Source organism: Adiantum capillus-veneris, chromosome 21, assembly GCF_014529385.1.
Source record: "Adiantum capillus-veneris isolate H3 chromosome 21, ASM1452938v2, whole genome shotgun sequence".
Taxonomy (NCBI): Eukaryota; Viridiplantae; Streptophyta; class Polypodiopsida; order Polypodiales; family Pteridaceae; genus Adiantum; species Adiantum capillus-veneris.
Genome location: NC_140951.1, coordinates 110,603,000 through 110,617,413, shown reverse-complemented (window position 1 = coordinate 110,617,413; position 14,414 = coordinate 110,603,000). Strand labels below are relative to the sequence as shown.

General features: G+C 41.2%; 1 protein-coding gene across 3 annotated transcripts; it reads left to right on the top strand.

Annotated features, from left to right (window-relative positions):
* The first annotated feature begins 1,371 nt into the window (after positions 1-1,371).
* LOC147431536 (uncharacterized) lies at positions 1,372-4,260 on the top strand. Of its 3 annotated transcripts, none has more exons than XM_086494592.1 (2): positions 1,372-1,906; positions 2,905-4,260. In XM_086494592.1, exons 1-2 carry the CDS (start codon positions 1,372-1,374, stop codon positions 2,925-2,927), a joined length of 558 nt encoding a protein of 185 aa, XP_086350718.1. In that variant the 3' UTR covers positions 2,928-4,260. The 3 variants fall into 3 exon arrangements, with proteins under 3 accessions (XP_086350718.1, XP_086350719.1, XP_086350717.1); XM_086494593.1 differs by having other exon boundaries at positions 1,412-1,906; positions 2,893-4,260; XM_086494591.1 differs by lacking the exon at positions 2,905-4,260 and adding an exon at positions 1,984-2,813 and having other exon boundaries at positions 1,412-1,906.
* The last annotated feature ends 10,154 nt before the right edge of the window (positions 4,261-14,414 follow it).

Below are 14,414 nucleotides of genomic sequence, written 5' to 3'. Positions count from 1 at the left end.
TAAATATAATATAGAATCTTTCCCAAAAGAGAGAGAGAGAGAGAGAGAGAGAGAGAGAGAGAGAGAGAGAGAGAGAGAGAGAGTTGACGGTGGTTGTAGAGAAAGAGGGAGAGTTGCCTTCAACCGTAGACGAGGGAGAGATAAAGAACAAGAGTTGGATGGTTGTATGAGAATAAGAGAGAGAATTGGCAAGTGGTTGTTGTGAGGTAGAATCTATGAGAGACAAAGAGAAAGAGATTGCTAGCAAGTGCATGATGATTAGGGGAGTTGGTTGCATGGAAGACAACGAAAAAGAAAAAGGATGGATGATGTCAGATAGTGGGTGTGTTGGTCATATGCAGTGCTAAGGTAGTGGCCTAATTCAGAGTCCTACCATGTATTCTACAATTTTATTCGATATTGTTGGTGTGTCGACAACTGTAAAAAACAATCTTGCTTGCATCAACTCACTGCTAGGGCTACTTGCTGATGGCTTTGATACAACTGCAACATCTCGGAGCATAGATGGGCCTGCAAAATATAAAAAATAACATAATACAAACAATAAAACTAATAGATATGCATACTTGGCAAATGACATGTACACCATAATCAAGTTATACATTGCTTAAGAGAGAGAGAGAGAGAGAGAGAGAGAGAGAGAGAGAGAGGTAGTACATGTAGATGCCCCTCCTAGAGCAGAATGGTACACCGGTAGGGCGAGAGTGGAGAGAAGAGAAGGGAGAGCAAGGACACAGACACTAGGTATTATCTCTCCCAGTGCAAGAGTCAACGTTTTTCTTTTGCACATATTTATTTATAGATTTCTTGAATGCTTATAATGATTATAGATTGTCTATTAGACATAAAGTGACCATGGCTCATAAAGAGCACTTTAACAATAAACTATTTACAAATGTGTTTTCCTTTCGCATAGCATAGTCTATCAAACACTTATGCTTTTTCCACGTACCTATCAACTACAATAAATAAATATTTCTTTGTTTTCATTGGAGAGGCGTTCCTCCACACTACCTCACACGGGTAGTTTCAAATCGGATCTACGGATAGAATGATTTGGGCCATCCAATGCACATTTGTAAATTCGGGGTCAAAGTAAATTCAAGTAGGGATGTAAATTCAGGGCAGGCTGCACCCCTGGTCTTGCACCTACAACATCCTGGCAACAAGCCATGTGCTCTAATCACTAAGTCTGTGTGCGTCGATGAAAATATAGGGGATCTGGGTATGCCAAATTGTAAATGTGGACGGAATTGTACATTTGTGCCAAAATTGTCAATTCAGACCATCTACGCACCACCAAATCCGATGGCCATGATTGATGCTGTCTCATTTGAAGTGTGCAGCACCATTGATCCCATTTGAAGCTGTATGGTGAGGTTATCTGCCGATGATTACTTATATTTGAGTACTCACCTAGGTTTTGCTGTTCAAGTTTGCCACCAGATCTCCTGTTTTCGATTGAAGCATCGCGATCGCACTATGGAGCTGCAGGACCTGCTACTTCCGACGTCCCTCGTTATGATGGAGATCTGCTTTGAAGCTCTCAAGGAGTGTTGGTCTACCCCAACTCATCAGGGGCAATATTCCGCCATGATTCAGCTCGCCACAGTCATTGCTGTGCTGAGCTTAATGGTCAGCTTGAACGCATTCGTACTGATTTTCATAGTACGTTGGCGGGGCCTGCGCCGCATCCAATTTCACCTAAGGGCGGCAACCTTCATGCTTACCGTGGCTTTATCTCTTATGCTGGCAACTTTTGTGGGCCTCGTCATCTACCGTTGGTCATTTATCTTTCCCCTCCAAAGTCGCCGTAGCCTGATCACCGCCTGTATCACCACAGTACTTGGTGTCATCCCGTTTATCCTCACAATCGCGTTTCTGTTTCTCCGGCACATCGACCATGGTACCTCCTCTTTCTCTCTCTCTCTCTCTCTCTTCAGAAAAAGTGTCCTATTTACACAAATGTTACAACTCTGTTAGATCTTCTTGAGGATAAGATAGCACTTAGGCTGGTCACAGATAGTGTGCCCAAGATTGGGTGCGCAGACGTGGAGGCCAGGGGGCGAAATCTAATACGCTGCATAGAAGGGACGGAGACCAAGTTCTTGGACAGGCACTGCTCCCTGTCCAAGCTCAGGCGGGGTTGAGCGTCTGCCACCTCACGTAGAGTCAGACGACAAAGCCAATAAGATGGGCGTGATTGTTGAAAATCCTTTTGTTGTCAAAGAATATACTGCAGATAGTGTGTAATGCATGTCCGCAAAGAAATATGCAAGGGTACAACAATAGTTTTACTAGCCAAGTTTACATAGACATGTTCAAGTGTGTCTTTATGTTACCATATTTATGTGGTAGTGATGTTTGTGAACACATAGGACCGTCAGGGCATTTTCTCCCTGAGTAGGAGGTTTTTTCCCTGTGCATTGTATATACGCCCATCATTTTAGGGATATGTATCTTTCCATTACACATCAAGTAATACACTCTCTGTTGTGTGTCTTGAGCTTCCTTGGTCTTCTCCAAGCTATGTGTGTTTTCCTGTAACCCTAATTTCAATAATTGGTATTAGAGCAGGTTGCGTTCTATCGGGCTTAGTTGCCAGCACCTTCAACACATGTTTGCTCACTTTCTCCGATTTTGTGAGCTTTAGAGTTTGTAGGTTAACAAAATTTTTAGGATAGATAGTAGAGTTTACTCTACTGAAATTTCTGATTCAGACTCATTTCCACCTCCGTTTCCACTACAGGCAATGTTGCACGGGCTATTTCATCATTTTGTGTTGAATTTCTGTCAATGTCAATTACTGCATAACAGGTCCCATATAATTTAATACTGGTTGTGCTATATAGCACGTGCTGGTCTCACTCAATTCCTTCTCATTTTGGGCAGTTTTCACATCAGGTGTAGGCATTTGCCATGGCTGACAACAACACACATGTGTTCAAGATGTTTGCTGCTGAGCGTAGATTGGATGGAGACGATTATTCTATGTGGGCTTACATGATGCAACATATTCTTGTGTCAAGAGACGTCTGGATGATTGTGCAAGACATTGATGTACGTCTTGGTTTTGAGGATGTTGAGGATGCTGCAGGTCATGCTAAGGATTGCTACCTGTAGAGTTGTTTTGTCTATGGCTGAATAAGCTCGTTGGGATGTAAAGGATGTGCAGGCTCATACATTGATTATGTTGTTTGTGAAGCGCACCATTACTTCTCACATTCGTTCAGCAAAATCTACAAAACAGCCTTAGGATATTTTGGTTGTTCTTTATGCAAGCTGCAATGAGACAAAAATTAAATTGTTGCGTAAAGAGCTCGAGTTGAAGATTATGCATAAGGAAGATGATATAGACACTTTCCTTGCTGGTGTCAAGGATATCAATGAGCAACTTATTTCTGCATGTGAAGTCATTTCAAATAGTTCCTTTGTGCAGACTGTTCTTGATGCTTTTCCTCGCTCTTACCAGACTTTTGTGAGTACTTGGAGACTCATGACCCAAGGAAATCCTGAAGTTGTCAAGTTTGATGCATTGTGCACATTGTTGTTGCAAGAGTCACTTTTCAAATAAAAAAATACTAGACAGCGTGCAGTTGAACATGCTTTTATTGTCGCTCAAAGAAAGGGTGGTAACAGAATTCAACCACTTCTTATGGTTCTTCTGGGAGTGAAAAATCTCATGTTTCTAATGCTTATGCTGGCAACAATTCGTATGGAAATTTTGGTGATAAGGACAAAAAGAAGATGCGTTGCCATTATTGTAAAGCTAATGATCACTTGATAAATCAGTGTCCTAAGTTGAAGGCCAAAGAGGCTAAGAGGAAGGGTGGTTCCACTGCAAATGTTGGTTTCACTATAAATGCATCTGTTATTGAGTCGTCTGTGAAAGGAGAATATGATGCTGATGTTGATGCGGAATGGGCTTTTAGTGGAGAGTGTACCTATAATCGTGTTGTCCATGATGCATGTATGTCAGTTGCTGTAAATTCACATGTGTGGTATTTTGACAGTGGTGCTACAAAGCACATTACCTCACATTGTGATTTGTTCACCTCTCTCAAGTCTGTCTCTCAGGGAACTTAGTCACTTGTGCCAACAATGCTTCTTATCCGGTTCAAGGAGTTGAAAAGGTTGTGCTTACTCATGCAAATTGCAAATCTTTCACACTTGCTAATGCCCCTTTTGTACCTGGGATCAAGAAGAATCTTTTCTCTGTATCTGCACTTTCTAAGCTTGGTTTGTAGTAAAATTTATAGATGACAGATGTATTGTACATGAATTTAATTTCGGTGATGAAATTGTTGCATCTCGCATTTTATGTCGTGGCCTGTATAAGCTCACTTTGTATGACAATTGTGCGCATAATTTTGCAAATGTAGTTGTGGATTTAAAGGCTATTTTAGATAAAAAACTTTGGCATGTATGTTTTGGTCATCTGAATTTTGGCAGTTTGCTGCATTTGCAGAAATATGATATGGTTGCTTCTTTGCCCCCTCTTGACGCACTTGTCAAACATGTTTGTGAAGGCTGTATTTTGGGTAAGATGCAGCATTTGAAGTTTCCAAAGGATGGTTTAGTTAGAGCCACATTTAGGTTGCGGCTTGTCCATAGTGATGTTTGTGGGTCCATGAAAACTTCTTCCTTGGAAAATTACCTTTACTTCGTGAACTTCATCGATGATTACTCCAGGGGTGCATGGGTATTTTTTCTTGAAGAAAAGTCCGAGGTTTTTATGTGCTTCAAACAATTTCTGGCTATGGCTGAAAATGTATCGAAGGCACTCTCCGTTATGATTGAGGGGGGGAGTGTATGTCTTGTGAGTTTAATGCACTTCTAGCTAGTTGTGAGATAAAACACCAATGTACATTGCCTTATACTATTAGATAAGGGGAACTAGAACCTTAGAGTCCACCACCCAACCTTCCACTATATAGCATAGCTCCTAGCCCTTTGCCTTACTTGGACTTTCTTTCCACACTGCCTAGCCCGGCCTTGCCCTTGTCTAGTCCGGCCTTGCCATTCTCCTGATATTGCTCCGTCCTTAAAGAAGAGTTTTCGTCCTCGAAAACAAAAGTGGTAGTACCTTCGTAAGAACACTAATGTTTTCTTAATGCCGTGAGGAGGTTCAATGAAACTAAGAGCAACCTCTTGATTTTCAACATTGTTGTCCTTTTGCAAGCACTTGGATCTTAATTGGTAACTCCATGTATGAGTCACTTGAGTATTGTAAAGGAGTAACTACAACTAAGAGTTGGACAAAGGCATAACCAAGTTTCATATCTTCTGAAGGTACTGGAATAATGCAAGAAAACCTACGCACAAATGTCCATGAAGTTGTGAGCCAGATTTCCAACTCGCGTAAGTATCTTAAAAAGATCATAGCTCCTACGGAATAGAATAGGGAGAGTCCTCATGTCATACTTCTGACCATTTTGGAACACAGAGAACTACATGTTCACCCCTAATGTAGGTTACATACCAACATCCTTTGGTAGCACACATACTAAGTCCTTGACTTATGAAACTATTGCAAATAGGTGTTCAAAGTTGAAAACCTAAGCAAATTCTAGAATAGGAAGAGAATCGCCCATTCAAAAATGATTTGTGCTAACGTGTGTGCTTAGCAGATCCTTTAGAATTAAAAAAAATACTTGTAAGTTGCCCATCCCACGCTCAATGAATAGCAGCAGTAAGAGTGAGGTGTTGTCCCCCAACCACTTACAAACAATATTCCACAACTGACGAGGAACTATGACTCAACCAATGAGTATCTAACCATATACTCGATATGAAGTGGAGACAACCAACTAGGTTTAAAGCGGTTGGAGTGGAGTAAACTCTTAGAGTTTAGACCAAGTAACCACAAATACCCATACTGTGCCATTGCCTTGTATGGAAGGGTGTAAACTCATCATAAATGTGCATTAGAGATTGCACATGCAGGGCAAAAAGGTGTAGAGAGAATAAAGTCCATGAATTAGCATGCCACTCTAAATAAATCAGTGTTAAACACTAGGGCCCATAACACCTAGTGTACATGCATTTAACAAAAATTTATCCAAACCGTAATTCCATGACGAGACTTTCCACGGTACGTACATGAAAGATGCTCAAGAAGAGTTGGACCATAACAGAATGTGAAAGCTCAGTCACACCTATGCACCAACCATGATACGTTCTCAAAAACTTAGCATACTTGGCTGTATGTAGAAACGACCGTTTGTTAAGGTGGTTTCACAGCACTTGTCATCGCAGCAAGTCTGTACTGAGTACCTGACAATTTCTGGCCCACTAAAATTGTTCCTGATACGGTGTGCTTCAAATGGTCTAATAAACGGATGCGACTAGCACGTAGGGACCTCATCGCGACACATCACTAGGAAGTTGACGCCAATGTCAGTCTCAGAGACTCATATTCTCCACATTTGGAATATGTCTCCAATAAGGATGGCCAAAAAAGCGACATCCATCAAGTACAAGATGTACTAGTGTGTGGAGGTAAGTGCAAAACACTCTGCGAAGGACCCTCATTATCATTGCTCCACATTGGCTAAACTAAACTCCTTGAGTTCCTAGACCATGTTGTATCCCATGTGTCAACATGTGCCAAACAGAACCATTCCTTGGAGGTCTGTAACTATTTCAACAAGAATCAAACCCATCATGGCATCTTGAGGAATAGGAAAGAGAGAAAATAACACGATTTTCTCAAATATATTGTGCTCTTACATGATCGTGTCATGCAGCTAAAGAGCAAGCTGCATGAAAGCCTTCTAGCTCAAACATCCCTTGTACAGAACTTAATCAAGCATAATTGGAAAAAAGAAACCCAAAAACATATACCTACACTGAGGTAAATAATACCTGATACTTATCTGAATGGCCAGTGCAGCTTTCCACCTGGAAAGATACATAACTAAAATTTCTATGACCTCTGAAACACTAAGAGAGAAATTAGTGAGCTAAAGAAATTTAAACTGGTAACCCTGGGTGTTGCCTTTGCAATGCAAACCCGTTGGTTATAATCTACATAGTCAAACCCCTTGGTAAGACCGTTTATAGAATCTACGCAACTAGTAGGTAACAGTAACCAACCTAGTCGACCGTGTATAAAAATGATTGGAATCAACTTGAAAAGTTGAATTTGTCCACTACCCCCTGGTAGACTGTGGACATCTTTACGTGAAAGTACAACTGGGATAGATAAACTGTGATCCTCAATGCCTATGGGGTGATTGAGTAAGCACCTGTGGGGTCTTACCCCAAAACTATCCGTCCATAGACACCCGTAGTGCTATAGAGAGAGCAAGAGATCCACACTAGAGGCTTAGCTCTTATGGACAGCCATGCTATCGCAATGGTTTGTTGTATCTAAAATCCGTGGTAGAGATTAGCTGATGTGAGTTTATAAAAACTCAACTCGAGTGTCGGACTGAAAAAATATTGTGCAAAAATGACACCCTAAACATCCATAATGACAAGACTCTGGCTTGTTGATTAACGTCCATGTGTACTCCACTGGATAGATCTGTTTGATCTTAAGACCAATCACCCTAGGAATTCCAATAGGTGGGTCGTACATGAGATCTGACAACAATGACTCTTAGTAAGTGTGTGTGGCTCATAGCCCGTATATGGCAATTAGTGTTCAGTCGCGGTGGAAATGATGAAGACTAATGTAGAGGGTGCCTTGCCCAATTTCTAGCTGAGAGTAAGAGCACCCTGGCTCATGCTGATCCCCAAACAAAACATGTGGCAAAAGATTCTTAAAAGGTTTTCATTATTCTTTTTGAGAGATAAGAAAGAGAGAGAGAGAGAATGCTGGGCTAAGGAACTTTCCTTAAGTTACTGCATCTTATGTGTAGCATGCAGCTTATCCTTTAAGCATGCAACAATCTGACTGTAGAACTATCATCGAGAGAGGTAGTAGAAAACACAAGTCACATCTGACCTCACCTATTGTGTCGGGGATCATGATTGCACAAAAATGACTTAAATATGGCACTGTGCCGGTGAATTAAGTTGTAGATTTAGTGGTGGTTTGTGGTGATTGTGTAAGGAAGGAAGCGTACTTTATACCACCTAGTTAGCATGCCTTGCATAGAAAAGTGGAAGCCCGTGGCTACCGTGACTGTCATAAACGTAAAATTTAACACGAGAAGTGCCTTGCATAGATTGGACTGGTAGGGATTCGTTGAGATGATATCCCGATTAATGTAGGTGCTCCCAACTTGGTTGCCACTACTCTTGACGCCAAATCAATCGTAGCACGAATAAGAGGTCTTGTGTCATGTGAAATGGACCAAGCATTTGGCCTTGCACAACAAACAATACTGTCCAAAGTAAATGCGGAATGTAAAATTGTGTGACACGTGTATCATATACACCCTAATTCACTGATCCTGCATGCACCTCATAATGTTTTCGACTGAGCGTAAAGGGCGAGAGTATGGACTGGTAATACTAAAAATTATATCAAAAGAGAAATTGGGGCATGACGCAACCCAATTAAAAAAAAAAGGACAATACTCTGAAAAGCCACCTTCACATATGAAGACATATAACTACTGTGCCTTGCACCAAAACTGGAGTTTATGTCGAATCACAAACTAATTCATCATGCTTACGTTGTCGGACATGTGGAAACTGATTTCTTTGATGCATTTTTAAGCAAATGAAGCATAATTTTTGACTTTGTGCACGTCAAAAGTCGGATTGTGATAGTCGCTTCCTGACCACGTTGGTCATGACGATCTGTTCCTACCACCGAATTATCTTGTGCATGTTGGACCTCTTTGGTCATAACTGGTGGGTAGGCAACCTCTTGGGTTTCCAGCAAGTGAGAAGTTTATCTTGGTAGCATATTGTAAATTAATCGTGTGAGATTTTCTATTTGCGTAGCCAATATTTGGACCCGTACAACTAGCTTGCAAAATCGCGCATGGAGTGACAAACTCCATGGCATCCGGCAAGTTGCTATCATCCTCCAGAATATCAAACACGCTCTAAGGAGGAGGTGTACATACTCGCGACGAGAAAGATAGACTACCTGGGTATGCCATGTGGGTACCCTCCGTGAGAGTATCTGATCCCGCGGCATCAACAAGTGAAGCAGTCTCCAAGTATTCAAAGTCAAACATGTGTTGAGTATCGATTTCTACATTCATGGAAAAGACGTGTTGTGCGAACAAAAGAGAAAAAAATACCTTGGATTGCAGAAAGGCTCGTAAGCATATCGAACACAGAAACGCGTAGCAGAGGCCGGTGATTAGTTGTGCTAACTCCGCCGGCAGTCGGTCGTAAAGAAAAATAAATGGAGTCGAGAAGAATAATCTCGTAGATGTAGGATGCACCACCACCGGTAAAAATCGATAAAGAATCCCGTTGACACATGTAATTAGCCTTGCTAATTTTGTTCATGCTCCAAGCTTGAAGCAACCGGCTATTTCGTTGGTAGTCCAAGTTGCCAACCTTGTTTGTAGAGCAAGTGTGATTAATTGGACTTCCTGTTGATGTTCTTGGAATTGCCGCTAGGATGTAGTCTTGCTCCGGATTCCAAGAAAACAATTCGATAGTGTAGGTGTGTTTGCCTTAAGCACCCGTACTGCACTGGTCTTTGAATTTTGGATAACTTGGCGACGACTTGAATGAAGATACAAAAAAATAATATGAAGTATACGCAGCAGAAATAGCACCTTGCCCTTTGTTTTTCCCGGCCTTGCCCTTGCTTGGCTTTGTCAGTATGACTAGCTTCGCCCGAAGCTTCACAAGAGGGAGGGGGGGGGTACCCTGCTGTGGGTACCCTCCCTTGGTGAAAAAATTTAGGGTGCCCACTAACCCAAAGGGTTGGGTGTCCACTAAGTATGAAAAAGAAAAGCTCTTCACAGGCTATGGTGGCCCACAGACAGCGCGAGGGGGGAGCTTTTGCTCACCCCGCCTTGTATGGTGGTCAAGAGCGCCTGTCACACAGGCACGTGAAACGCTCAGCGGGGTCGCGCGATGCCGTCAAGCCCAAGAGGGTGAGATTCGGTGGAGATCGCTTTTCGACCTCTTCTCCTCGCAAGCCGTGTTTCCCAAGCCGTTGTCTTCGTCATCGTCCTCACAGGGGGTGATCTCCACGGTCTTCCTCCATGGTCTTCTTGACCCCGACATGCAAAGCATGCAAAGATTTTGTGTGGCTCTCCAACACCACGGCTGTCTCTTCCCAAAAATAGTAACATTGCTCTTGATACTGATGTTAGACAAGAGAAACTAGAACCTTGGAGTCCACCACCCAACCTCCCACTATATAGCATAGCTCCTAGCCCTTTGCCCTAGTTGGACTCCCTTTCCACACTCCCTAGCTCGGCCTTGCCATTGTCTAGTCCGGACTTTTCGTTATCCTGACATATACACCTCAGCAAAATGGTGTTGCTGAGAGGAAAAAGAGCTCACTCGCGAAATTGGCACAATGTACGATCAAAAGTCGAGCTTTGCCGCATTCTTTTTGGCTTGAATCCATCATGTGTGCCACTTATGTACTAAAGAGGTGTCCTACGAAAGCTTTGCAATCTATTAATCCATATGAAGCATGACATGATAGAAAGCCTTCTATTGAGCACATGCGTTTTGGCTATTTGGCATATGCTTTGGGGCCACAAATACAATGCAAAAAATTGGATGATAAGGTTGTCAAATGTATTTTTGTTGGTTATAGTGTTGAAATCAAAGGCTACAGGTTGTATCATCCACAAAAAAAGCGTATTCTAGTTTCACGAGATGTTGTGTTTGTGAAAGATTCTGTTCAGCCCTTGTTGTCATATACTAGAGGCAGTAATATAAGCTCACAAGGCATTTATGACACTTTTTTGCCTCTTTTTAGTGGTGGAAGTTCGAATGTAAAATCCAATGAGGTAAATGTACAGTTTATGGGGGGTTTTGAAAATGTTACAGATCAGCCTATTATTGATGCAGATGTACATGCTGTAGTCAATGAGGAAAGGGTTGAAAATGAGCAGGGTAGAGGTAGGCCAAATGGCTAGTGTATACATTGTGTGAGAGTAAATTGTATGCACCTTTGTCTAGTCGTACTCGTTCACGGCGGCTCAAACACTGTCAAAAGTGCCAACATATGCATGTACGCATTAAAATAATTTGATCCCATTAGAACCAAAATATCAAAATCACAGAAACCTGTATCCTGGGAGTCGATGTCGATGCCGTAGCTAAAGCCAAAATCGAGTCCAAGAAGCATAGAGGAGTTTAATCAAGGTGCTCTATGTACCTGTATATGTACTTGTAGTCGAAGAAGACAATGCCGTCAAACTCCTACTCTATGTGTGTGTATGAGGCCACTCCAAAAGAGGCTACACACTCTCAAATGAGCCATGGGCTGTGGTAGATGGAAGAGATTGTGACAATGGTACCTGTAAAATGCAACACAAACTACTAAAAGAGGGTTGAAAATTTCAGCTCCTGAACCATAGCTTGAATGAGGTTTCTGATGGCACGAATGGCTTTGAAAGTGGGATAAAACCTTAAGAATTTTGGTGGAAACGCTCTTGAAATGCTGAATTTGCTGATGACAAAGTGGGAACCCTGTTTGCACTCTTGAAAGTGCGCATGCGCACATAAGCAGTTTTGAGAATGAAGCAGCTCTGATACTAGATGAAGAAGAGCAGTCGGGAGCCAACACACACTGTGTTCCCCCTTTCTTTCTTCTCTATTTTATGCATTAAGGCACAATACACATTGTACTTAGTGTTAGTGGCTCCCACAAGTGTATAGTTATACACTTAGGGTTAGTAAAAATTAGTGATGGGCGGTTGGCCACATGGCCATTAAACCTAACAGCTGTTACTTCAGTACATGGACGAATGATTTGGGTAGCCATTTCCTTATTGCTGATGTAGAAGGAATATGTACAAGAGGATAATGATGAGGATTTCTAGATTAAGGTCTAAAACCAAGATGAACAAAGGGAAAAAAACAGAGAAAAAAATGTGCCTTTAGTGTACGCTCTTATCACAGTTGAGAATTTGGATTTGAAGTATCTGTCATGCAAGGTGAGTGTTTGGGAGAAAGAAAGAAAAAGTGTCTAATCCATGTGTCAACTATGGGACACTCCATATGAATATGCAAAACTATCAAACAAAAGCATGTAGTGTGAAAGAGGAGGTGATGGGTACTTATAGGAACAAATGTAGCACATTTAGCATCAAAGGACCTCGCAATAGCTTCCAATTTTTGAAGAAGGGTTTTGAATGTAGAAGATTCTCCACTCGTATCTCACTGTGATCATTGTGTGAGTGTGTTTTGGAATTTATCCTTTCCTTTGCCATATTTAAAATATAGACTTTGACACTTATACTCACCTATACTAGCATGAGTGACACAATGTAATTATGCTCAACTCTTCTAGCTTGAGTAGTACCTAGAATAGATAAGACTCTTAGACCACCAAAAATATTTCTTGAAGATTTGGCACTAACACCTTACGCATTTAGTGGCTTAGTTGCTTGACTCTGACTCTTATGCCATGCATTTTTAATGGCGACTTGGACGTATCTATTCAAGGACAAAAATACAATTTTGTAAGTTCTTGAAGATTTAGGATTCTTCCATTGTGTTGGTTTATGGATGCCACCATTTTTACCAATAGATTGGCATCAAGGGTGATTATTGTTTACCTTATGGGAGAAGAGAATAAGTCATAAAAGCTCTTGGTATCTACCACCTTTGGCATGTCTTTCTAGTGATAAGATATCACTCTAACCTTATATGTCGTTTTGAGTTGTCCTATAAAAGATTGCAAAGTCTGTAGAGAGTTTTTTTTTCTCTCTTTAGATGCTACAGACCAAGCATACCCATATAGGGATTGTATATTCTTACAAAAATTCATGTTCCATGTTGATCTCAGGGATAGATGCTCACTGTAAAGTAGCCCTTTCGCCTATTTGGTTTCTGATTGTTTTCCACAGTGATTGTGGCCATAGCTCATCCACTGCAAGAATTGACAACATCTTGTGAGATTTGGCCTCATCCATTGTATTCACGATAATTTTTGTAGTCCATGGTTCTTCCTTGTCCACTCTCCCAAGTTTGATCTTGTTGTCTAAATTCTGGGATCAATTTGGGGGTAGATGATTCCTTCCACAACAATCATAAAATCTTCATATTTTAAGTTGTTCTTCTGCATTGTCTTCCCCCCGCGTTCCTTTGTTTTCTTTTCCCAGCTCATGTGTTATAGACCAAAGAGTTTTTGGACCTCCAAGATCCATGAGGGCTTGATCAATTTCTACAAGTTTTTTTGGTACAGTCCTAATCTGTTGGTTTCATCTTTTGGATGCGGATAGGTCATAAGTCTTTGTTTTAAAGCTTGGTTGTTATTGAGCCTTGCCGCCTAATCTTGTAACATAGCGTCTAGATGCTCATTCACCTTTTCTACTAGGATTGATATTCTCGACGAAGTTTTGGATGATTTCTCCTTTTCTATTCGTTCCATGTTTTCTTTTTCTTGTTTTAGATACTCTTTGGTTTGTTGCAGCTTAGTTTCTAGGTCTTTTTCTCCTTTAGCCTTTTGGCTTTTAGTTTGTTTCGTTTGGATTTCCAATTTTCACTGATAAGTTTTTTATTTTTGTTTGAGGAGGCAATGTGGTTTCTTCCTCCACAATTGCATTCTTGGAATCTTTTTGAGCTTTATTACCTTTACTGAAACCGTGGGTTCTACCTCGGACCACTTGAAGGATGGCATCACTCCTATAACATTCATTGTTGCTTTCCCCTTTTTGTTGGGTGTTTTTGTCAATCATGAACCACGTGTGGAATAGAACATTCTAAACAATATTGAAATATGTCCCACTGTCTTTACCCAATGAGGACAATCTATTGTCCAATTATGACCTCCGCACTTATAGCATAGTCCTACTTGTTGTGTAGTTGGTTGTGCAGCTGATGGTTATTCTTGCTTGGTAAGAATGGTCTTTGAACCATACTTTTTATTGGCTATGAACATGAGCGTGTTTGCGTCAATAGAGTATTGATTTTTTATGGATTTTGGCACATGTGTTCGCTGAGTGTAGTTGACTACTACTCTACCATCATTCAAAAGAGGCGGTTGTTTCCCTAGCATACATTGCAGTTTTGGTTGATGGTTACACCATGGGGTGGGGTGATCCCCTCCACAAGTGTCACATCTCCTCATTTGAGGTTGTCTTACATTCAGGTTATGTTTTGTAGTCTTGGTTTATTCTTCTAATCACCTCCTTGACAACTTGATCAATGCTCAGTTCCGTAGGAGTCTGAACATGTCATTTTTTTGTTGTGGATTCACCCTTTGGAGAAGACACACTACTAGTCATGTTATTTTTATCTTCCTTCACCTCTATGTAAGACCTATAAATGTCAACTAGACATAGAGATTATCGAGTGAC

Coding starts and splice junctions, on each gene's coding strand:
- LOC147431536 (XM_086494591.1), top strand. CDS start 1,483: ATGGAGCTGCAGGACCTGCTACTTCCGACGTCCCTCGTTATGATGGAG. Junction 1,907..1,983: donor TCTCCGGCACATCGACCATG/GTACCTCCTCTT, acceptor CAACTCTGTTAG/ATCTTCTTGAGGATAAGATA.